Here is a 26,438-nt window from a genome sequence, read left to right as displayed (position 1 = left end):
AATCAGTCCCAATAATTTATGTTTTATCGAGTGGATTTTAGCAGCAGACGATCTTTGCACTCCCTCCAGGCCAGCAATTTCTCTGGCTTAGAATGGGGCTGTTATTGTGTAACAATATCCCACTTTGGAGAGCACTGGTGTCTTTAAAAGTATCACTGATATGGTATCCCTTGTTTGAAAGGTTCTTGTTATCCAATCTGTCATTTTTCTTGCAGCACTACCAGAAACTTTATTGTGTTCTTTAAAAGATAAGGTCTTCTGAAACGATTACGCCAAAATCTATTACATTGCTTTTTCGTTCTAAAATGTGATTTGACTGCATTTTATATGTGGCAATTCTTTTTATATTTCAGTTTTCCATAGTACAGGAGCTGGAGCTTATCTTCATTAAACATCATATTTTCTGTGGCCATTGTAAGACCTGATTAACATCAGATTAGAGGTTTGTAAGGCTAGTCAGACTGCAAATTTTTGTAGTGCCTCATGGACTTTGACAACACTCTACAGACAACTAGTCCACAAGCTGTACTTAAGGAATAAAAACAAAATCACAGTCATGAAGTGCCCTCATAGTGATGAAGTGGCCACTGGGGTTCAACAGGGGACTGGAAATATCCCATTCCTGATGATTTTATAAATAACCTTTCAGAGGTAATGGACGTTTCAATCATTTATGTTTATAGATAATGGGTATAAATGAGAATAAGTAATATAGTAGATGACTGCAAGCTAAATGAAGACCTAGATGTCAAATGAAATGTCAAAGATATGACCAAATTGGTCCTAGAACTTGGAGGCATAAGCTACATGGACAGACTAAAGGAAATGAACCTCACATCACAAGAAGAGAGAACAGGGAAAGCCTTCATCACAAGCAACAAAATAACAAGGAAAATCAAGGTAGATGAGAACATACTATTTTATAATGGAAGGATAAAAACAATGGGCTGTAGGTGGAAAGTAAGTAAGTGCCAAAACAAAAGATCAAGAATATTAATCAAATTATTTATTACTACTGTAGTGCAGAATGGAATGAACTATAAAGTGAAGTGGCAGAGGCAGAGTCTATAAACAGATTCAAGAGTAGATATAATACAGCACAAAGTATTCAGAAATACATAATTGATTAATACCCAATTGACTGATGGTTGAAAGGTAGGACCCAGGATTTGAGTCTTTTTAAAAAGTATAACTAATGAGTGGAGAAGAGTACAAGCTCAATCTGAGCATGAGGATATACAAAGGCACTTCGAGCCTCAAGGTAGTGAAAATGTAGAGTGTACCAGGAACACAAGTACAGTAATAAGAGGTTAAAGCCATCCATAACAAAGCTACACTACAATGTACAGTACAGTATTATGCAGTACTGTAATCAATTAATCATGAAACTAACTTTAACCACTGATCTTAACTTGCATAAAACATGAAATTTTCAAAGAAATAAGATAACCTGATTTTGATGTACATTTTTGTTTTAAAGTAAATGTTTAAATTTCCAACCCCAAAAATTATTACAACAAAGCAGAGCCCCAAATCATTCTACATTCCTCTCCATACCATTACTATCTAATCATACTTCTTACCTTCGAAACAGAGTAGACGTACAGCCCGTTGCTAAAATCCCCCTAGACACACAATTTAGTTGTCGCAGCATATTTCCTGATTAAGCTAAAAAAAATTTATCTGAAAAAAAATTTGAGAAATCAATAAATACCAATTTGAGTAATATATGCACAGTTCCTTTGTCATCACATGCTGATCATCTCAATGTATTCGTTCACCTTTCACCTCTCAACAAAAACCCTTGTGTACAGTACAGTACTTCTTTTACATTGCTTAATCTGTCAAAAGACACACTGACAAATTTACCCACTGGAACCATTGGTGTTGCGAATGATAAGCAAATTATGGCCTTGATGGGTGCCATTAGAAGTCACACAAGCTTCCTGTATCAGACAGATATATACTGTACCCATATCCAATATGCATCAGGATTTGTTTTCCTGTAGTGTCAACAAACAGGTGCAGCTACCAAGCCCAAACTCCTGTTCTAATGACTAGATGTCTGAACAAACTATTCAGGATGTTGAAAAAAATTTGGCAACACTCGCATATTGCAGTAAATTAGTTTTTAGTGCAGCATCCCTTCTCGTTAATTGCAGAGAAAGGGATGACAATGTAGTAATAATAAAATAAGGCTTTCAGGAATTTAAAAGTACAACTACAGATGCAACAAAAATGTTAATTATGATAATAGTCCATTGCATGAGGATTCCATTTAGTGCTGGTCTCTAAATGCATGATAGAACTGACAAGTTAGTCAAAAAAATACATCTTCACAGTAGTAATTTACTAAAGCCTTGGATTTCACAGAACCAGCTTGAGAACAATAATACACCAAGAACTCCAACACAATGTTGTAGATATGAGAAAGTGAAATTTACACTAATATGTATGAGAAGAAACATATATCTGGATCATTCCATTAAATCTGCAGACTCCTACAATGTACCACTCCTTGACTAGACTCGGTCATATCTCTAGGAGTTTGCATCGCTTGTCAATGTAGTCCTAGTCAAATGCAAATTGTCAGCAAAACTACAGGTATTAGATCTTTTTGTAATAATTTTGTTTCTGATGCTGGTACAAATGATAGCTAGCATTACCATTAACTATCTACAATAAAGAAATTATTTCAACGATACCGTAAAAATACTGACAAAATTTGTACGATATTAATCTAGACCACTTCTTTCAAACGTCCAATGTAGCACACTGAACGGGCAACAACTACAAGCTCAACAAGCCGCAATGTAAATAAATAAATAAATAAATAAATAAATAAATAAATAAATAAATATTTATTCAGGTAAGGTACATACATACAAGAGATTTTACAAAAATTTATAGGATTTATAGAGCTAGTACATACAATGCCTAAAGCCACTATTACGCAAAGTGTTTCGAGCAGGAAAAACATTAAAGACTAAAACTTAATACTAATTGAGTTTAAAAGTATAAAATGTGTTGAGAACAAATAAAAATAAAAAAGGGGGGATCATGGCTGAAAAAGCAGCACAAATACAATTAGGTCGAAAAACAGCGTTGTTTAAAAAAACAGACATGGGTTGACAATATAGGGGTAAGGTAGGTTACAGGGAATTTATTAGGTAGTGCTTCGTTTTTATCTTAAACTGGTTGAGAGAGGTACAGTCTTTAACATGATTGGGAAGGTCATTCCACATTCTGGGTCCCTTGATTTGTAGAGCATTTCTAGTCGTAAATGTCGTAAATTATAAGACAGTTTAAAATTCAGCTGGATAAAATTATCGGGATAACGGTGTCTCTGACAAACCACCGGCTTCCTGTCCCCATCGAGGTTACTAGAGATAGTATCCCTCAAGAAAACCCAGGAATCAGCGTGACTACCTGGAGAGCGGAGCAAGAGACGCACGTGGACCGGCCGTCAGCTGACACATGTAAACAAGTCAAATTAGACACTAACATGAAACCTCACTGCTCTTGTTTAATGTAAATATGCATGCATTTATTTGAAAATTATTTCTATGTACTAATTAATGTTGTTGATTTACACGGATGGTTATTATTGCTTTGTAAATGTGAAGGTAAAAACTATGTAAGTTTCACCACACATGGCATCTGTGCATAGCTGACAGCACAGCCTCCCTTGCACCAAGTGTCTACAAATCTAAGCCTTCTGCTTAACGGAAGCCATGCACAGATAAAACAAAAATATTATTGAAGGTTTCTGATTCTATTTCATTTATATTCCATCTCATTTTGGGTTTCCAAATGCAAAACTGTGTATAACTGTTACCACTATATCGGGGCTAGTTTATTGTACTCACCTTGTTGTGCTTGCGGGGGTTGAGCTTTGGCTCTTTGGTACTTTTGGTATTCTTTGGTACTTTGGTATTGTGTACACCATACCCATCCAGTGAACAGAATACTACTACTACTAATAATAATAATAATAATAATAATAATAATAATAATAATAATAATAATAATAATAATAATAATAATAATAATAATAATAATAATAATAATTGCAACTTTTATTTTTAAAAATGTACAGAAAGATACAGTAGTTGAAAAGTTGCTGCATATTTAATATATACAGTCACTATAGAACGCAAAGTGTTTAATTATTGGCACTATTGACACAATTATTGACACCACATACTCATCCTTTGAGCGGGAATATATAGCGCCCATCATCCTTCTCTTCCTATGAACAGCAGTTTATTCACTTTATTGTGCACCACTGTACTCATATGCATTAAGGGGACATATCTGTGAATATTGAAAGTTGTTCAATGTCAACCAAACTTTTTTGACTAGTTGTATATGAAAAGGGCTGCAACTGCTCTAAGTTTCAATATCACAGCCTAAATAGAAAGGGAGATTTTCTCAATAAATTTTACATAGTTTCAATAATTTACTACAACCACAAGTTTCAAATGAAATCATTTCTATAACACTCTTCTGTTACATTAGCATGTAATAAAGGATTTGTATTACTAGATTTTCCAAAATATGTTTAGTTTGACTAATACAAATAGTCAAAGTTCCCCCCCCCCAAAAAAAAAAAAAAAAAATATGCAAATATATCATGTTTATTACTATTTATAAAATCAATAAATGAACTTAGGAAAACTTTATATATAAAGTGTAAGTTTCATGTAAATTGAATAAAAAATGAAACAGTAGTAGTTACGTTTATGTTACTTGAAAGAAAGTAATGAAGAAAAGAAGTCTAAGGTGCTGCCATCTGTGGCTGAGGTTAACATCAACCAATTTCCTCCAAAATTGGCAACCTTACAGCAAGGATTACGTGTAGTCAGGTGTATAAGTTTCATGCAAATCACACGATAAACAAATGAGAAAAAAAATCTATTTTTTGTAACTCCCTTTTTTTATAATTTTTTTATTATGTTATTGTGATAGCAGAGAGTCATAGACACGATTTCAGTCGACACTTGTATTTGATGTTAATTTTTTAACATTTTGGAAAATTGTTGGCACATAATTAAACATTTTTTTCTCCATTCCTATTTACGCTACGATGCTGAGACTTGGATCAGTTGAAGCCAATTTCATATACAACTAGTCAAAAAAAGCTTGATTGAAATTAAACCAGTTTCCATTTATTGCATATTTGGCCCCTTAACTTATACTCCCTTAACTTTGGCTTTTCAACACCATACTCATCCATCTAGCAGTAGTATACAGTATACACCATACTCCTCCGGCCTGCAGTAGTATACTGTACACCATACTCCTTCGGCCTGCAGTAGTATACTGTACACCATACTCCTTCGGCCAGCAGTAGTATACTGTACACCATACTCCTCCAGCCTGCAGTAGTATACTGTACACTATACTCCTTCGGCCAGCAGTAGTATACTGTACACCATACTCCTCCGGCCTGCAGTAGTATACTGTACACCATACTCCTTCGGCCAGCAGTAGTATACTATACACCATACACCTCCAGCCAGCAGTAGTATACTGTACACCATACACCTCCAGCCAGCAGTAGTATACTGTACACCATACTCCTCCAGCCAGCAGTAGTATACTGTACACCATACTCCTCCGGCCAGCAGTAGTATACTCTACACCATACTCCTCCAGCCAGCAGTAGTATACTGTACACCATACTCCTCCGGCCTGCAGTAGTATACTGTACACCATACTCCTCCAGCCAGCAGTAGTATACTGTACACTATACTCCTCCGGCCAGCAGTAGTATACTGTACACCATACTCCTCCGGCCAGCAGTAGTATACTGTACACCATACTCCTCCAGCCAGCAGTAGTATACTGTACACCATACTCCTCCAGCCAGCAGTAGTATACTGTACACCATACTCCTCCAGCCAGCAGTAGTATACTGTACACCATACTCCTCCAGCCAGCAGTAGTATACTGTACACCATACTCCTCCAGCCAGCAGTAGTATACTGTACACCATACTCCTCCAGCCAGCAGTAGTATACTGTACACCATACTCCTCCGGCCAGCAGTAGTATACTGTACACCATACTCCTCCAGCCAGCAGTAGTATACTGTACACCATACTCCTCCGGCCAGCAGTAGTATACTGTACACCATACTCCTCCAGCCAGCAGTAGTATACTGTACACCATACTCCTCCGGCCAGCAGTAGTATACTGTACACAATACTCCTCCAGCCAGCATTAGTATACTGTACACCATACTCCTCCAGCCAGCAGTAGTATACTGTACACCATACTCCTCCAGCCAGCAGTAGTATACTGTACACCATACTCCTCCGGCCAGCAGTAGTATACTGTACACCATACTCCTCCGGCCAGCAGTAGTATACTGTACACCATACTCCTCCAGCCAGCAGTAGTATACTGTACACCATACTCCTCCGGCCAGCAGTAGTATACTGTACACCATACTCCTCCGGCCAGCAGTAGTATACTGTACACCATACTCCTCCAGCCAGCAGTAGTATACTGTACACCATACTCCTCCGGCCAGCAGTAGTATACTGTACACCATACTCCTCCGGCCAGCAGTAGTATACTGTACACCATACTCCTCCGGCCAGCAGTAGTATACTGTACACCATACTCCTCCAGCCAGCAGTAGTATACTGTACACCATACTCCTCCGGCCAGCAGTAGTATACTGTACACCATACTCCTCCAGCCAGCAGTAGTATACTGTACACCATATACCTTAGCAACACAAAGGTATAACAGAGGGCATAACACCTCAGGTGACGCTCAGGTTTGACTATAATAATAATAATAATAATAATAATAATAATAATAATAATAATAATAATAATAATAATAATAATAATAATAATAATATTATTATTATTATTATTATTATTATTATTACTATTATTTTAATTATTATTATTATTATTATTATTATTATTATTATTATTATTATTATTATTATTATTATTCGGAGTTGAGAACGGGTAACCTGGTGGTCGGTTAAAGGAGTGACTCAAAAATTAATCCGCTCCGTGTTGCCAAGTCAATAAGGAACAAGAGTGGTTCCAGGAAACCATTTCCGCCAAAATACCGTTCAGATAAATATTTGGCAAATGTTTATTTAGTCCAATAATTGCTGCATTGTAAAGTTATTTGACTACCGATAATTTTTGTGTATTCCTTCATGATAAAATGTAGCTATATTGTTTATAATGATAATTTATATATATAAAAATTTTTAATGTTTATTGACTTTATATTCCTATGTATTCATCTCGAACTGTTGTGAGCGCGGGAAAATATTACTAAATAAAGTGACTATGAACTATCTCGTGAATAAATAAATGTATACATGAGTAATATTGTGATGAATGAAGAATATTATTTGTATTCTGGAAGATGTTTTCCTGAAGTAATGGGTCAAGACAGGTACTGTACCACACTATACTGTACCACACCATACTGTACCTGGTAATGGGTCAAGACAGGTACTGTACCACACTATACTGTACCACACCATACTGTACCACACCATACTGTACCAGGTAATGGGTCAAGACAGGTACTGTACCACACCATACTGTACCGGGTAATGGGTCAAGACAGGTACTGTACCACACCATACTGTACCGGGTAATGGGTCAAGACAGGTACTGTACCACACCATATTGTACCGGGTAATGGGTCAAGAGAGGTACTGTACCACACCATACTGTACTGGGTAATGGGTCAAGACAGGTACTGTACCACACCATACTGTACCACACCATACTGTACTGGGTAATGGGTCAAGACAGGTACTGTACCACACCATACTGTACCACACCATACTGTACTGGGTAATGGGTCAAGAGAGGTACTGTACCACACCATACTGTACCGGGTAATGGGTCAAGACAGGTACTGTACCACACCATACTGTACCGGGTAATGGGTCAAGACAGGTACTGTACCACACCATACTGTACCGGGTAATGGGTCAAGACAGGTACTGTACCACACCATACTGTACCAGGTAATGGGTCAAGACAGGTACTGTACCACACCATACTGTACCAGGTAATGGGTCAAGAGAGGTACTGTACCACACCATACTGTACCAGGTAATGGGTCAAGACAGGTACTGTACCACACCATACTGTACCAGGTAATGGGTCAAGACAAGTACTGTACCACACCATACTGTACCAGGTAATGGGTCAAGACAGGTACTGTACCACACCATACTGTACCTGGTAATGGGTCAAGACAGGTACTGTACCACACCATACTGTACCTGGTAATGGGTCAAGACAGGTACTGTACCACACCATACTGTACCACACCATACTGTACCACACCATACTGTACCACACCATACTGTACCACACCATACTGTACCAGGTAATGGGTCAAGACAGGTACTGTACCACACCATACTGTAGCGGGTAATGGGTCAAGACAGGTACTGTACCACACCATACTGTACCACACCATACTGTACCACACCATACTGTACCAGGTAATGGGTCAAGATAGGTACTGTACCACACCATACTGTACCTGGTAATGGGTCAAGACAGGTACTGTACCACACCATACTGTACCACACCATACTGTACCAGGTAATGTGTCAAGATAGGTACTGTACCACACCATACTGTACCGGGTAATGGGTCAAGGCAGGTACTGTACCACACCATACTGTACCGGGTAATGGGTCAAGATAGGTACTGTACCACACCATACTGTACCGGGTAATGGGTCAAGACAGGTACTGTACCACACCATACTGTACCACACCATACTGTACCACACCATACAGTACCACACCATACTGTACCACACCATACTGTACCACACCATACTGTACCACACCATACTGTACCACACCATACTGTACCTGGTAATGGGTCAAGACAGGTACTGTACCACACCATACTGTACCGGGTAATGGGTCAAGATAGGTACTGTACCACACCATACTGTACCGGGTAATGGGTCAAGATAGGTACTGTACCACACCATACTGTACCTGGTAATGGGTCAAGACAGGTACTGTACCACACCATACTGTACCACACCATACTGTACCACACCATACAGTAACACACCATACTGTACCACACCATACTGTACCACACCATACTGTACCTGGTAATGGGTCAAGACAGGTACTGTACCACACCATACAGTACCACACCATACTGTACCACACCATACTGTACCAGGTAATGGGTCAAGACAGGTACTGTACCACACCATACTGTAGCGGGTAATGGGTCAAGACAGGTACTGTACCACACCATACTGTACCACACCATACTGTACCACACCATACTGTACCACACCATACTGTACCACACCATACTGTACCACACCATACTGTACCAGGTAATGGGTCAAGACAGGTACTGTACCACACCATACTGTAGCGGGTAATGGGTCAAGACAGGTACTGTACCACACCATACTGTACCACACCATACAGTACCACACCATACTGTACCACACCATACTGTACCAGGTAATGGGTCAAGACAGGTACTGTACCACACCATACTGTACCAGGTAATGGGTCAAGACAGGTACTGTACCACACCATACTGTACCGGGTAATGGGTCAAGACAGGTACTGTACCATACCATACTGTACCGGGTAATGGGTCAAGAGAGGTACTGTACCACACCATACTGTACTGGGTAATGGGTCAAGACAGGTACTGTACCACACCATACTGTACCACACCATACTGTACTGGGTAATGGGTCAAGAGAGGTACTGTACCACACCATACTGTACCGGGTAATGGGTCAAGACAGGTACTGTACCACACCATACTGTACCGGGTAATGGGTCAAGACAGGTACTGTACCACACCATACTGTACCGGGTAATGGGTCAAGACAGGTACTGTACCACACCATACTGTACCGGGTAATGGGTCAAGGCAGGTACTGTACCACACCATACTGTACCGGGTAATGGGTCAAGATAGGTACTGTACCACACCATACTGTACCTGGTAATGGGTCAAGACAGGTACTGTACCACACCATACTGTACCACACCATACTGTACCACACCATACTGTACCGGATAATGGGTCAAGGCAGGTACTGTACCACACCATACTGTACCTGGTAATGGGTCAAGAGAGGTACTGTACCACACCATACTGTACCGGGTAATGGGTCAAGACAGGTACTGTACCACACCATACTGTACCACACCATACTGTACCACACCATACTGTACCACACCATACTGTACCACACCATACTGTACCACACCATACTGTAGCGGGTAATGGGTCAAGATAGGTACTGTACCACACCATACTGTAGCGGGTAATGGGTCAAGACAGGTACTGTACCACACCATACTGTACCACACCATACTGTACCACACCATACTGTACCACACCATACTGTACCACACCATACTGTACCACACCATACTGTAGCGGGTAATGGGTCAAGATAGGTACTGTACCACACCATACTGTAGCGGGTAATGGGTCAAGACAGGTACTGTACCACACCATACTGTACCACACCATACTGTACCACACCATACTGTACCACACCATACTGTACCACACCATACTGTACCACACCATACTGTACCACACCATACTGTACCTCGTCATACGTCTCGTCAAAACATTCTAAGTTCAAAAGTACACAGACAAAATAAGCCGATGTTTATCAGAGAAAAAAATACAAATAAAAATCAAAACAAAATACAGCCGTCTTGAGAAAAAAGTTTATATACTCCAGAGAAAGTGTGAAGACTTCTAAAACACACAAAATATCTGAAGCCAACAATATTGGTGGTGAGAAACACACTTCACCCTCACTGACAAAGTGGAATAATAGTACAACCAAAAGTTGACTGTTCGGAGCCCCTCCATAAATTACTGGTGGTAATGACATATATCAAGGGGATTAATGGGTCACAACCGCCCCCACACTGGACGCTTCAAAGTCTGTCGTGGAGCAACCCGTCCTCTTAAAAATAACGTCACTTTTGGCTGGTATGCGCACTATGGCCAAATTTGGACGTAGTTTGAAATGAAATCGACTCACAAAAGTGACGTTCTGTTCCGTTTTCTATTTGAGTCGTCCGGCGTACGCGCAGAGGTTATAAGAGGACACTTTAAATTATCGTTTTTCATAACGTTTTGAAACTTTATGAGAACGTGGAGACCCGCCGGCCGTCTTGGAGCAGCTCTGGTTCATGGCCGCCACTGTCTCACAACTCTATACTAAGTATCTAATTATGTCTTGTTTCGTTATTGTGACGTGACACTTTGTAATGGACCACTTGGGTTGAACGGTAGAGCAACGGTCTCGCGTCATGCAGGTCGGCGTTCAATATCCCGACCGTCCAAGTGGTTGGTCACTATTCCTTTCCCCCCGTCCCATCCCAAATCCTTATTCTCACCTCTTCCCAATGCTATATTGTCGTGAGGGCTTGGCGCTTTCTCCTGACAGTTCCGTTCCCCTTTGTAATGGACGCCAGGGAACTAAAACAAGACTCATACACAGATCAATAACAAACATTTAAAAGCGACGGCATTACAGCATTGGTTCACACAGCAGTAATTGAGTTGTTAACCGACTGGGGGTCGAGTGCCAGGGGAACTAGTAGGGTAAGGCTTACCATGAGCTATGGGAAGGGTAAAGCTCTCAGCCAACTATTAGGGTAAGGCTTACCATGAGCTATGGGAAGGGTAAAGCTCTCAGCCAGCTAGTAGGGTAAGGCTTACCATGAGCTATGGGAAGGGAAAGCTCTCAGCCTGCTAGTAGGGTAAGGCTTACCATGAGCTGTGGGAAGGGAAAGCTCTCAGCCAGCTAGTAGGGTAAGGCTTACCATGAGCTGTGGGAAGGGAAAGCTCTCAGCCAGCTAGTAGGGTAAGGCTTACCATGAGCTATGGGAAGGAAAAGCTCTCAGCCAGCTAGTAGGGTAAGGCTTACCATGAGCTATGGGAAGGAAAAGCTCTCAGCCTGCTAGTAGGGTAAGGCTTACCATGAGCTATGGGAAGGAAAAGCTCTCAGCCAGCTAGTAGGGTAAGGCTTACCATGAGCTATGGGAAGGAAAAGCTCTCAGCCAGCTAGTAGGGTAAGGCTTACCATGAGCTATGGGAAGGAAAAGCTCTCAGCCAGCTAGTAGGGTAAGGCTTACTATGAGCTATGGGAAGGAAAAGCTCTCAGCCAGCTAACAGGAGTCAGCAGTCCATCTGCTCCTGTACTCACCTGTACACCAAACAAAAGTCTACACTCAGGTCCCCATCACAGGTGCCTGTCCTTCACTCCCGGGGCCCACACGGGCCAGTAGCCATCCACTCTATATTCGCCAGCCATAAACATAGATTTCTAAATCACCTCGTTTTTTTCTGTTATTTAAAGCGTTAGCGAAAAGTGCTATGACTCACAAGCAAATGGGTGTACCCATATGCTTGTGGGTGTACCCATTTGCTTGTGGGTGTACCCATTTGCTTGTGGGTGTACCCATTTGCTTGTGGGTGTACCCATTTGCTTGTGGGTGTACCCATTTGCTTGTGGGTGTACCCATTTGCTTGTGGGTGTACCCATTTGCTTGTGGGTGTACCCATTTGCTTGTGGGTGTACCCAGTTGCTTCTGGGTGTACCCATTTGCTTGTGGGTGTACCCATATGCTTGTTCCTCCACAACAGACGTTGCCGACCACTTCAATAGAACAAAAGGTGTTTGAGTAAACCTTGCAAGGCTTGTGTACTTCATATTGTTGCAGACGCAATATGCAAATACGGATATAAAAACGCAATACGCAATATTTCTTTCCATGTAAAAGACAATGCATTTAGTATAATATTTGATACTCAGCTTTAACACAGCTCAGTCAACCCAGGACTCATTCATCAGCATAACACAGCTATATAGGGTTTAATTACAGACCGGTTGACATTCCATAATACTCAATCGGCAGCTATTCTCGCAGGCAGCATAATGGGAGAAGATTAGAATATTTAATGGGTACAAATCTGATTTCACCAAGACCGCATTCTGCTGGTTCATTGATTTCCTGGACCCCAGCGTCCCACTGGTCACACTGCCCGCTCTTCCGGTGGTGTGAGGGTGGTGGTAGTGGTGGCTGGTGGTGGTGCTGGTGGTGGCTGGTGGTGGTGGTGGTGGTGGTGGCTGGTGCTGGTGGTGGTGGTGGTGGTAGTGGTGGCTGGTGGTGGTGGTGGTGGTGGCTGGTGGTGGTGGTGGTGGTGGTGGTGGTGGCTGGTGCTGGTGGTGGTGGTGGTGGTAGTGGTGGCTGGTGGTGGTGCTGGTGGTGGCTGGTGGTGGTGGTGGTGGTGGTGGCTGGTGCTGGTGGTGGTGGTGGTGGTGGTGGTGGTGGTGGTGGTAATGGCTGGTGGTGGTGGTGGTGGTGTCTGGTGGTGGTGGTGGTGGTGGTGGTGGTGGTGGTGGTGGTGGCTGGTGGTGGTAATGGCTGGTGTTGGTGGTGGTGGCTGGTGGTGGTGGTGGTGGCTGGTGGTGGTGGTGGTGGCTGGTGGTGATGTTGGCTGGTGGTGGTGGTGGTGGTGGTGGTGGTGGCTGGTGGTGGTTGGTGGTGGTGGTGGTGGTGGTGGTGGTGGCTGGTGGTGGTGTTGGCTGGTGGTGGTGGCAGTGGTGGTGGCTGGTGGTGGTGGTGGTGGTGCTGGTGGTGGTGGTGGCTGGTGGTGGTGGTAATGGCTGGTGGTGGTGGTGGTGGCTGGTGGTGGTGGTGGTGGCTGGTGGTGGTGGTGGTGGTGGAGGTGGTGGCTGGTGGTGGTGTTGGCTGGTGGTGGTGGTAGTGGTGGTGGCTGGTGGTGGTGGTAATGGCTGGTGGTGGTGGTGGTGGCTGGTGGTGGTGGTGGTGGTGGTGGCTGGTGGTGGTGGTGGTGGTGGTGGCTGGTGGTGGTGGTAATGGCTGGTGGTGGTGGTGGTGGCTGGTGGTGGTGGTGGTGGCTGGTGGTGGTGTTGGCTGGTGGTGGTGGTGGTGGTGGTGGCTGGTGGTGGTGGTGGTGGCTGGTGGTGGTGGTAATGGCTGGTGGTGGTGGTGGTGGCTGGTGGTGGTGGTGGTAGTGGTGGTGGTGGCTGGTGGTGGTGGTGGTGGTGGTGGTGGTGGTGGTGGTGGCTGGTGGTGGTGGTGGTGGCTGGTGGTGGTGGTAATGGCTGGTGGTGGTGGTGGTGGCTGGTGGTGGTGGCTGGTGGTGGAGTTGGCTGGTGGTGGTGGCAGTGGTGGTGGCTGGTGGTGGTGGTAATGGCTGATGGTGGTGGTGGTGGCTGGTGGTGGTGGTGGTGGCTGGTGGTGGTGGTGGCTGGTGGTGGTGGTGGTGGTGGTGGTGGTGGCTGGTGGTGGTGGTGGTGATGGTGGTGGCTGGTGGTGGTGTTGGCTGGTGGTGGTGGCGGTGGTGGTGGCTGGTGGTGGTGGTAATGGCTGGTGGTGGTGGTGGTGGCTGGTGGTGGTGTTGGCTGGTGGTGGTGGTGGTGGTGGCTGGTGGTGGTGGTAATGGCTGGTGGTGGTGGTGATGGTGGTGGTGGTGGTGGTGGCTGGTGGTGGTGGCTGGTGGCTGGTGGTGGTGGCTGGTGGTGGTGGTGGTGGCTGGTGGTGGTGGTAATGGCTGGTGGTGGTGTTGGTGGCTGGTGGTGGTGGTGGTGGCTGGTGGTGGTGTTGGCTGGTGGTGGTGGTGGTGGTGGTGGCTGGTGGTGGTGGTAATGGCTGGTGGTGGTGGTGGTGGCTGGTGGTGGTGGTGGTGGCTGGTGGTGGTGTTGGCTGGTGGTGGTGGTGGTGGTGGTGGCTGGTGGTGGTGGTAATGGCTGGTGGAGGTGGTGGCTGGTGGTGGTGGTGGTGGTGGTGGTGGTGGTGGCTGGTGGTGGTGGTGGTGGTGGTGGATGGTGGTGGTGTTGGCTGGTGGTGGTGTTGGCTGGTGGTGGTGGTGGTGGTGGTGGCTGGTGGTGGTGGTAATGGCTGGTGGTGGTGGTGGTGGTGGCTGGTGGTGGTGGCTGGTGGTGGTGTTGGCTGGTGGTGGTGGCAGTGGTGGTGGCTGGTGGTGGTGGTAATGGCTGATGGTGGTGGTGGTGGTGGTGGCTGGTGGTGGTGGTGGTGGCTGGTGGTGGTGTTGGCTGGTGGTGGTGGTGGTTGTGGTGGTGGCTGGTGGTGGTGGTGGTGGTAGTGGCTGGTGGTGGTGTTGGCTGGTGGTGGTGGCAGTGGTGGTGGCTGGTGGTGGTGGTAATGGCTGGTGGTGGTGGTGGTGGCTGGTGGTGGTGGTGGCTGGTGGTGGTGGTGGTGGCTGGTGGTGGTGGTAATGGCTGGTGGTGGTGGTGGTGGCTGGTGGTGGTGGCTGGTGGTGGTGGTGGTGGCTGGTGGTGGTGTTGGCTGGTGGTGGTGGTGGTGGTGGTGGCTGGTGGTGGTGGTAATGGCTGGTGGTGGTGGTGGTGGCTGGTGGTGGTGGTGGTAGTGGTGGTGGTGGCTGGTGGTGGTGGTGGTGGTGGTGGTGGTGGTGGCTGGTGGTGGTGGTGGTGGCTGGTGGTGGTGGTAATGGCTGGTGGTGGTGGTGGTGGCTGGTGGTGGTGGCTGGTGGTGGAGTTGGCTGGTGGTGGTGGCAGTGGTGGTGGCTGGTGGTGGTGGTAATGGCTGATGGTGGTGGTGGTGGCTGGTGGTGGTGGTGGTGGCTGGTGGTGGTGGTGGCTGGTGGTGGTGGTGGTGGTGGTGGTGGTGGTGGCTGGTGGTGGTGGTGGTGATGGTGGTGGCTGGTGGTGGTGTTGGCTGGTGGTGGTGGCAGTGGTGGTGGCTGGTGGTGGTGGTAATGGCTGGTGGTGGTGGTGGTGGCTGGTGGTGGTGTTGGCTGGTGGTGGTGGTGGTGGTGGCTGGTGGTGGTGGTAATGGCTGGTGGTGGTGGTGATGGTGGTGGTGGTGGTGGTGGTGGTGGTGGTGGTGGTGGCTGGTGGTGGTGGCTGGTGGTGGTGGTATTGGCTGGTGGTGGTGTTGGTGGCTGGTGGTGGTGGTGGTGGCTGGTGGTGGTGTTGGCTGGTGGTGGTGGTGGTGGTGGTGGTGGTGGCTGGTGGTGGTGGTAATGGCTGGTGGTGGTGGTGGTGGCTGGTGGTGGTGGTGGTGGCTGGTGGTGGTGTTGGCTGGTGGTGGTGGTGGTGGTGGTGGCTGGTGGTGGTGGTAATGGCTGGTGGAGGTGGTGGTGGTGGCTGGTGGTGGTGGTGGTGGTGGTGGCTGGTGGTGGCTGGTGGTGGTGGTGGTGGTGGTGGCTGGTGGTGGTGTTGGCTGGTGGTGGTGGTGGTGGTGGTGGCTGGTGGTGGTGGTAATGGGTGGTGGTGGTGGTGGTGGTGGTGGTGGCTGGTGGTGGTGGCTGGTGGTGGTGTTGGCTGGTGGTGGTGGCAGTGGTGGTGGCTGGTGGTGGTGGTAATGGCTGATGGTGGTGGTGGTGGCTGGTAGTGGTGGTGGTGGCTGGTGGTGGTGTTGACTGGTGGTGGTGGTGGTTGTGGTGGTGGCTGGTGGTGGTGGTGGTGGTAGTGGCTGGTGGTGGTGGTAATGGCTGGTGGTGGTGGTGGTGGCGGGCGGTGGTGTTGGCTGGTGGTGGTGGTGGTGGTGGTAGCTGGTGGTGGTGGTAATGGCTGGTGGTGGTGGTGGTGGTGGCTGGTGGTGGTGGTGGTGGCTGGTGGTGGTGGTGGTGGCTGGTGGTGGTGGTAATGGCTGGTGGTGGTGGCTGGTGGTGGTGTTGGCTGGTGGTGGTGTTGGCTGGTGGTGGTGTTGGCTGGTGGTGGCTGGTGGTGGTGTTGGCTGGTGGTGGTGTTGGCTGGTGGTGGTGTTGGCTGGTGGTGGTGTTGGCTGGTGGTGGCTGGTGGTGGTGGTGGCTGGTGGTGCCTGGTGGTGGTGGTGGCTGGTGGTGGTGGTGGTGGCAGGTGGTGGTGGTGGTGGCTGGTGGTGGCTGGTGGTGGTGGTGGCTGGTGGTGGTGGTGGTGGCTGGTGGTGGTGGTGGTGGCTGGTGGTGGTGGTGGCTGGTGGTGGTGTTGGCTGGTGGTGGTGTTGGCTGGTGGTGGTGGTGGCTGGTGGTGGTGGCTGGTGGTGGTGGCTGGTGGTGGTGGCTGGTGGTGGTGGCTGGTGGTGGTGGTGGTGGTGGTGGTGGTGGTGGTGGTGGCTGGTGGTGGTGTTGGCTGGTGGTGGCTGGTGGTGGTGGTGGTGGCTGGTGGTGGCTGGTGGTGGTGTTGGCTGGTGGTGGTGGTGGTGGCTGGTGGTGGTGGTAGTGGTGGTGGTGGTGGTGGCTGGTGGTGGTGGTGGTGGTGGTGGTGGTGGTGGTGGTGGCTGGTGGTGGTGGTGGTGGCTGGTGGTGGCTGGTGGTGGTGGCGGTGGTGTTGGCTGGTGGTGGTGGTGGTGGCTGGTGGTGGTGTTGGCTGGTGGTGGTGTTGGCTGGTGGTGGTGGTGGTGGCTGGTGGTGGTGGTAGTGGTGGTGGTGGCTGGTAGTGGTGGTGGTGGCTGGTGGTGGTGGTGGTGGTGGCTGGTGGTGGTGGTAATGGCTGGTGGTGGTGGTGGCTGGTGGTGGTGGTAATGGCTGGTGGTGGTGGTGGTGGTGGTGGTGGTGGCTGGTGGTAATGGCTGGTGGTGGTGGTGGTGGTGGTGATGGTGGTGGCTGGTGGTGGTGTTGGCTGGTGGTGGTGGCAGTGGTGGTGGCTGGTGGTGGTGGTAATGGCTGGTGGTGGTGGTGGTGGCTGGTGGTGGTGTTGGCTGGTGGTGGTGGTGGTGGTGGCTGGTGGTGGTGGTAATGGCTGGTGGTGGTGGTGGTGGTGGTGGTGGTGGTGGCTGGTGGTGGTGGCTGGTGGTGGTGGTATTGGCTGGTGGTGGTGTTGGTGGCTGGTGGTGGTGGTGGTGGCTGGTGGTGGTGTTGGCTGGTGGTGGTGGTGGTGGTGGTGGTGGTGGTGGCTGGTGGTGGTGGTAATGGCTGGTGGTGGTGGTGGTGGCTGGTGGTGGTGGTGGTGGCTGGTGGTGGTGTTGGCTGGTGGTGGTGGTGGTGGTGGTGGCTGGTGGTGGTGGTAATGGCTGGTGGAGGTGGTGGTGGTGGCTGGTGGTGGTGGTGGTGGTGGTGGCTGGTGGTGGCTGGTGGTGGTGGTGGTGGTGGTGGCTGGTGGTGGTGTTGGCTGGTGGTGGTGGTGGTGGTGGTGGCTGGTGGTGGTGGTAATGGGTGGTGGTGGTGGTGGTGGTGGTGGCTGGTGGTGGTGGCTGGTGGTGGTGTTGGCTGGTGGTGGTGGCAGTGGTGGTGGCTGGTGGTGGTGGTAATGGCTGATGGTGGTGGTGGTGGCTGGTGGTGGTGGTGGTGGCTGGTGGTGGTGTTGACTGGTGGTGGTGGTGGTTGTGGTGGTGGCTGGTGGTGGTGGTGGTGGTAGTGGCTGGTGGTGGTGGTAATGGCTGGTGGTGGTGGTGGTGGCGGGCGGTGGTGTTGGCTGGTGGTGGTGGTGGTGGTGGTGGCTGGTGGTGGTGGTAATGGCTGGTGGTGGTGGTGGTGGTGGTGGCTGGTGGTGGTGGTGGTGGCTGGTGGTGGTGGTGGTGGCTGGTGGTGGTGGTAATGGCTGGTGGTGGTGGCTGGTGGTGGTGTTGGCTGGTGGTGGTGTTGGCTGGTGGTGGTGTTGGCTGGTGGTGGCTGGTGGTGGTGTTGGCTGGTGGTGGTGTTGGCTGGTGGTGGTGTTGGCTGGTGGTGGTGTTGGCTGGTGGTGGCTGGTGGTGGTGGTGGCTGGTGGTGCCTGGTGGTGGTGGTGGCTGGTGGTGGTGGTGGTGGCAGGTGGTGGTGGTGGTGGCTGGTGGTGGCTGGTGGTGGTGGTGGCTGGTGGTGGTGGTGGTGGCTGGTGGTGGTGGTGGTGGCTGGTGGTGGTGGTGGCTGGTGGTGGTGTTGGCTGGTGCTGGTGTTGGCTGGTGGTGGTGGTGGCTGGTGGTGGTGGCTGGTGGTGGTGGCTGGTGGTGGTGGCTGGTGGTGGTGGTGGTGGTGGTGGTGGTGGTGGCTGGTGGTGGTGTTGGCTGGTGGTGGCTGGTGGTGGTGGTGGTGGCTGGTGGTGGCTGGTGGTGGTGTTGGCTGGTGGTGGTGGTGGTGGCTGGTGGTGGTGGTAGTGGTGGTGGTGGTGGTGGCTGGTGGTGGTGGTGGTGGTGGTGGTGGTGGTGGCTGGTGGTGGTGGTGGTGGCTGGTGGTGGCTGGTGGTGGTGGCGGTGGTGTTGGCTGGTGGTGGTGGTGGTGGCTGGTGGTGGTGTTGGCTGGTGGTGGTGGTGTTGGCTGGTGGTGGTGGTGGTGGCTGGTGGTGGTGGTAGTGGTGGTGGTGGCTGGTAGTGGTGGTGGTGGCTGGTGGTGGTGGTGGTGGTGGCTGGTGGTGGTGGTAATGGCTGGTGGTGGTGGTGGCTGGTGGTGGTGGTAATGGCTGGTGGTGGTGGTGGCTGGTGGTGGTGGTAATGGCTGGTGGTGGTGGTGGTGGTGGTGGTGGTGGCTGGTGGTAATGGCTGGTGGTGGTGGTGGTGGTGGTGGTGGCTGGTGGTGGTGGTAATGGCTGGTGGTGGTGGTAATGGCTGGTGGTGGTGGTGGTGGCTGGTGGTGGTGTTGGCTGGTGGTGGTGCTGGTGGTGGTGGTGGTGGTGGTGGCTGGTGGTGGTGCTGGTGGTGGTGGTGGTGGCTGGTGGTGGTGGTAATGGCTGGTGGTGGTGGTGGTGGTGGCTGGTGGTGGTGGTGGCTGGTGGTGGTGGTAATGGCTGGTGGTGGTGGTGGTGGCTGGTGGTGGTGGTGGTGGTGGTGGTGGTGGTGGTGGTGGTGGTGGTGGTGGTGGTGGCTGGTGGTGATGGTGGTGGTGCTGGTGGTGGTGGTAGTGGTGGTGGCTGGTGGTGGTGGTAGTGGTGGTGGCTGGTGGTAGTAGGAAGTGCAGTCCAGCGTTCCTTTTTCTTCTGGAAAAAAGGGACGATGGACTGCAGAGGTTTCAGGTAAACTCTACGGACAATTTTTGTTTATTTTCAAAATCGCTCATTTTTCTAAGAACATTTTAGGATAAAGCGATCATAAAAGTTTATTAAGAGTTCTTATGAGGAAAATAATTTCATCGACGTTTATTAGGAGTTCTTATGGGAAAAATTCAACGTTGTTTCAGAGATCAGTTTTATGAAAATATTCCAGGGTTCATTTTAATATAGAAGTTTATTTACGAGTTTATGACCGAAATTTGTTAAAAAAAAAAGACCATTTTCAGAGAATATTGTCATATAAGTTTTGTTAAGGAAAACAGACATCTTAGCCATGACTTTTAGTTTTATATCTATTTATGGCTGTTTCACCTGTAAAAGACCGAAATTGAACAGAGCCCAGTTTAAACACCGAAAATTACTCAGAGACCACTTGAAGACTGATTTTCTTCAGAGTTCATTTATGACCAAAAATATGAGAGACCATTTCAGGACCGAAATTTGACAGAGATTATTTTAGACCCAAATATTGTCAGAGACCATATTCAGACCAATTTTCTTCAGAGTCCATTTATCACCAAAATATGACAGAGACCATTTCAGGACCGAAATAAGACAGATTATTTTAGACCCATTTTTCAACAGAGTACATTTGAAGACCTATTTTCTTCGGAGTCCATTTAAGACAGAGATTATTTTAGATTCAAAATTCGTCAGAGTCCAGTTAAGACAGAAAATTATTCAGAGACCATTTTCAGACCAATTTTCATCAAAGTTCAGTTTATGCCCAAAAAAATTATCAGAGTCCAGTTCATGACCAAAATTAATCAGAGTCCAATTGAAGACAAAAATTAGTCAGAGACCATTTTAAGGCCGAAATAATTCAGAGTTTTACTTACACCTGCATTCTTAAAGAGTTCTTATGAAGGAAATTTAAATATTATCAAGAGTCCAGTTGAGACCAAAAAAAAACAGAGACCATTTTAAGACCAAATTCGTTAGATACCGCATTTATAAGGATAGTTTCGCTACTAATAGCCCAATTTTAAATAGTCATATTTCATACGTAGTAAATCAAACTGAGTCAGTAATCAAGTTCCAGCTCCTGTCCCCGCCTTAGTCCCCTGTCGTATATTCAATACTAACAGTCCAATCCCCTTGAAATTTTAAACTGTCTTATTTCAAACGTAGTACAATACGACAATTTAGTTACCGAGCTCCAGCTCTCGTCCTCAGCCTTAGTTTCCTCTCGTATCTTCATTAGCAACCCATCAATTTTCCTGAAATTTAAACCCGCCATACTTCTGAGTAAATAAAGAAAACACAGTTAACGAACTCTAGCTCCTGTCCCCTACCTTAGTTCCTTCTCATATCTTCGTTAATATCTGAGGAATTTTCCTGAAATTTAAACCCTTCTGTATTTCAGACACAGCAAATAAGATCAAGTCGCTTACTGAGCTCCAACTCTCGTCCCCCGCCTTAGTTCCGTCTCGTATCTTCTTTAGTATCTAACCAAATCTCTTAAAATTTAAAAACATAGCTATTTCAGATTTAGTAAATAAAGCCAATTCAGTTACCGAGTTTCAGCTTTTGTCCCCAGCCTTAGTTCACTCATGTAAATTAATTACTATCAGGCCAAATCCCTTGAGATTTAAAACCCCCACTACAGTTCAGACCCCTAGTAAAATAAATCAAAGCAAATTACCGAGCTCCAGCTCATGTCCTCCGCTTTAGTTCATCAAAATTATTTCAGCTCAAGATGCTCTCCAATCTATCAAAGTAAACATATTCTGCTCTTTAATACCCTTTTTGTACTCGGCTATGTCAATAATCACCAACGTGCTAATATTCACACGGTCAGATAGCACCCTATTCTCATTACCCATTGTTTACCCAAGTAAACAATAATCACACCTTACCCTTTCCCTCCCTTACCTTCTCAACCCTTACCCCCCCCCCTCCATTAACTCCCCCAACTTATCCAAACCTTCAATAATTATACTGCATTTGCATATTTTCTCTATATTCACTGTGTTCTTCGCATTCTCATCCATGTTTTCTGTGTTCACTCCATGTTCTTCAAATGTTCACAGCATATTCAGTTCATATTTTTTACAAGTATCTCCATTGTTCTGTGATCTTTCTCATAGTCTCATAATGTTCTCTACAAATTCTAGTCATATTTTCTATGTTTTCATGTTTTTCACAAGTTCATGACATGTTCTCTGAACAATGTTTATACTCAATATTCATGCTGTCTTCCATGTTTTTGTGTTTTTTTGTCAATATTCATGTTCTCTACAAGTTCATGTTCCTCACACGATCACTTTCTTCATCACCTTCACTTACATGTTTTCTATATTCCTTTGTCATATTCTCTATGTTCTTCACAAGTTCATTGTTCATTCTTTGTATTCTCTATGTTCTTTATCATATTTTCATGTTCTCTGCAAGTTCATATGCCCCAAAGTTCACTGTGTTCTTTTCATGTTTTCAGGTTCCTCACATGTTCCCTGTACAACTTTTGTACTCAATATTCTTGTTCTCCATGTTCTCAGAATGTTCTTCACAACACTGTTCTTAAACAAATCTACACTTTATTCAGTACCAAATGTACCACCCTACCTTGAGGTTACCTTGAGGTGCTTCCGGGGCTTAGCATCCCCGCGGCCCGGTCGTCGACCAGGCCTCCTGGTTACTGGACTGATCAACCAGGCTGTTGGACGCGGCTGCTCGCAGCTTGACGTATGAGTCACAGCCTGGTTGATCAAACCAACACAAACATTTCTTGTCATTTCTTAGCTAAAAATTACTCGTCAATTAACTAAAATATCCACGTTCATCATCTTTTTCTTGCCAATTTTAACTAAAATTATTCATCAATCAACTGAAAAATATCCATGTTCATAATGTTTTCTTGTTGTTTCATAACTAAAATTATTCGTCAATCAACTGAAAATAGTCTTGTCCATCATTTCTTAACAGCCATTATGTTTCGTCAAGTAAGAAAAAATAGCAAAGATATCTTTCATCACTGTTCTTAACTAAAATTGTGTGTCGTTAAGAAAAATAGTCAAATGTAACTTCTTTCAGCACTTTCGTAACTAAAATTCCTTTTCACTCAACTTAAAATAGCCAAGTATAGCTTCGTTCAGCACTTGCGTAGCTAAAATTATGTGTCGTTAAGTAAGAAAAATATTCAAAGACACACTCTTCGAGACATCTAGGACACTCTTCGAGACATCTAGGACACTCTTCGAGACATCTAGGACACTCTTCGAGACATCTAGGACACTCTTCGAGACATCTAGGACACTCTTCGAGACATCAAGGACACTCTTCGAGACATCTAGGACACTCTTCGAGACATCTAGGACACTCTTCGAGACATCTAGGACACTCTTCGAGACATCTAGGACACTCTTCGAGACATCTAGGACACTCTTCGAGACATCTAGGACACTCTTCGAGACATCTAGGACACTCTTCGAGACATCTAGGACACTCTTCGAGACATCAAGGACACTCTTCGAGACATCTAGGACACTCTTCGAGACATCAAGGACACTCTTCGAGACATCTAGGACACTCATCGAGACATCTAGGACACTCATCGAGACATCTAGGACACTCATCGAGACATCTAGGACACTCATCGAGACATCTAGGACACTCTTCGAGACATCTAGGACACTCTTCGAGACATCTAGGACACTCTTCGAGACATCTAGGACACTCTTCGAGACATCTAGGACACTCTTCGAGACATCTAGGACACTCTTCGAGACATCTAGGACACTCTTCGAGACATCTAGGACACTCTTCGAGACATCTAGGACACTCTTCGAGACATCTAGGACACTCTTCGAGACATCTAGGACACTCTTCGAGACATCTAGGACACTTCGAGACATCTAGGACACTTCGAGACATCTAGGACACTTCGAGACATCTAGGACACTTCGAGACATCTAGGACACTTCGAGACATCTAGGACACTCTTCGAGACATCTAGGACACTCTTCGAGACATCTAGGACACTCTTCGAGACATCTAGGACACTCTTCGAGACATGTAGGACACTCTTCGAGACATGTAGGACACTCTTCGAGACATCTAGGACACTCTTCGAGACATCTAGGACACTCTTCGAGACATCTAGGACACTCTTCGAGACATCTAGGACACTCTTCGAGACATCTAGGACACTCTTCGAGACATCTAGGACACTCTTCGAGACATCTAGGACACTCTTCGAGACATCTAGGACACTCTTCGAGACATCTAGGACACTCTTCGAGACATCTAGGACACTCTTCGAGACATCTAGGACACTCTTCGAGACATCTAGGACACTCTTCGAGACATCTAGGACACTCTTCGAGACATCTAGGACACTCTTCGAGACATCTAGGACACTCTTCGAGACATCAAGGACACTCTTCGTGACATCTAGGACACTCTTCGAGACATCTAGGACACTCTTCGAGACATCTAGGACACTCTTCGAGACACCTAGGACACTCTTCGAGACACCTAGGACACTCTTCGAGACATCTAGGACACTCTTCGAGACATCTAGGACACTCTTCGAGACATCTAGGACACTCTTCGAGACATCTAGGACACTCTTCGAGACATCTAGGACACTCTTCGAGACATCTAGGACACTCTTCGAGACATCTAGGACACTCTTCGAGACATCTAGGACACTCTTCGAGACATCTAGGACACTCTTCGAGACATCTAGGACACTCTTCGAGACATCTAGGACACTCTTCGAGACATCTAGGACACTCTTCGAGACATCTAGGACACTCTTCGAGACATCTAGGACACTCTTCGAGACATCTAGGACACTCTTCGAGACATCTAGGACACTCTTCGAGACATCTAGGACACTCTTCGAGACATCTAGGACACTCTTCGAGACATCTAGGACACTCTTCGAGACATCTAGGACACAATCAAAAGACACAGTAAAAAACGTCAAAATACTTCTCATGTCCGCAAAAGTTATTCTCAGAGCTAACAAAAAGTTAATCTCAGTCATCAAATTTATTCTCAGAGACATCAAAGTTATTCTCTAAGTCATCAAAAGTTATTCTCAGTCATCAAAAGTTATTCTAAGAGTCATCAAAGGTAATCTTTAACTCACTTTCGTTCATCGAAGTTATTCTCTAAGTCATCAAAAGTTGTTCTCTAAGACATCAAAGTCATTCTCAGAGTTATCAAAAGGTATTCTCATGTCCTCAAAAGTTAATCTCTAAGTCATCAAAGTTAATCTCTAAGACATCAAAAGTTATTCTCAAAGTCATCAAAGTTATTCTCAGAGACATCAAAAGTTAATATCTAACTCACTTTCGTTCATCAAAGTTATTCTCAGAGTCATCAAAGGTAATCTCTAACTCACCTTCCCTCATCAAAGCTGTTCTCTAAGTCATCAAAAAGTTGTTCTCTAAGCCATCAAAGTTATTCTCAGAGTCATCTAAAGGTATTCTCATGTCCTCAAAAGTTAATCTCTAAGTCATCAAAGTTAATCTCAGTCATCAAAGTTGTTCTGAATGATATCTTCTTCATCAAAATTATTCTCAGAATTATCAAAGGTTAACTCTAACTTACCTTCTATCATCAAAGTTGTTCTCTAAGACATCACTCTTGTTCTCTAAAATATCTTCAGGCATAAGTTTCTCTCCAAAATGTAACTAGTTCAGCTTTTCATATCAAACTTGCAGTTCTGTTAAAATATATATCTAACTTAACCTAATCTATTGTATCCTATTCCTCCCCTAACTGATGTATTTTACCTAATCAAACGTACCTAACCTAACCTAACCTAACCTAACTGATGTATTTTACCTAATCAAACGTACCTAACCTAACTAACCTAACCTAATATAACTTACCAAACCTAACTTACTTAATCTAACTTAACCTAAAGCAACTTACCTAGCCTAACTTATCCTAACATAACTTACCTAACCCAACCCACCTAACCTAATCTAACCTAACTTAACCTAACCTATCCTATCCTAACCTAACTTAACCTATCCTAACTTAACGTAAATTACCTAACGTAATTTAACCTAACCTATCCTATTCTAACCTAACTTAACCTATCCTAACTTAACGTAAATTACCTAACTTAACATAACCTAACCTAATTTAACCTAACCTAACCTTACCTAACTTATCCTAACCTATCCTATCCTAACCTAACCTATCCTAACTTAACTAACCTAACCAAACCTAACCTAACTTAACTTAGCCTAACCTAACTTAATCTATCATAACTTAATGTAAATTACCTAACTTAACCTAACCTAACTTAATGTAAATTACCTAACTTAACCTAACCTAACTTAACTATCCTTAACCTAACCCAACCTAACCTAACCTAACTTAACCTAACCTAACTTCCATAACCTAACCTAACCTATCCTAACCTAACTAAACCTATCCTAACTTTAAGTAAATTACCTAACTTAACCTAACCTAACATAA

General features: G+C 46.4%; 1 protein-coding gene across 5 annotated transcripts in view; it reads right to left on the bottom strand.

Moving 5' to 3' along the window:
• LOC123767555 (pseudouridine-5'-phosphate glycosidase) overlaps nucleotides 1-26,438 on the bottom strand; it is a 214,951-nt gene that overhangs the window by 29,588 nt on the left and 158,925 nt on the right. For 2 of the 5 annotated variants that reach the window (XM_045757288.2, XM_069310375.1), the window contains exons 1-2: nucleotides 3,430-3,488; nucleotides 1,584-1,683 (exon numbers count right to left, since the gene is read on the bottom strand). In XM_045757288.2, coding sequence (XP_045613244.2) covers nucleotides 1,584-1,654 — 71 coding nt within the window. In that variant the 5' untranslated portion in view covers nucleotides 1,655-1,683; nucleotides 3,430-3,488. Of the gene's footprint in view, nucleotides 1-1,583; nucleotides 1,684-3,355; nucleotides 3,377-3,429; nucleotides 3,491-26,438 lie in introns of those variants that run through there. The other 3 variants (XM_045757287.2, XM_069310374.1, XM_069310373.1) reach the window with 3 other exon arrangements.

Source organism: Procambarus clarkii, chromosome 67 (genome assembly GCF_040958095.1).
Source record: "Procambarus clarkii isolate CNS0578487 chromosome 67, FALCON_Pclarkii_2.0, whole genome shotgun sequence".
NCBI lineage: Eukaryota > Metazoa > Arthropoda > Malacostraca > Decapoda > Cambaridae > Procambarus > Procambarus clarkii.
The sequence above is the reverse complement of the archived record's forward strand: the minus strand, read 5'-3'. Positions and strand labels throughout refer to the sequence as shown.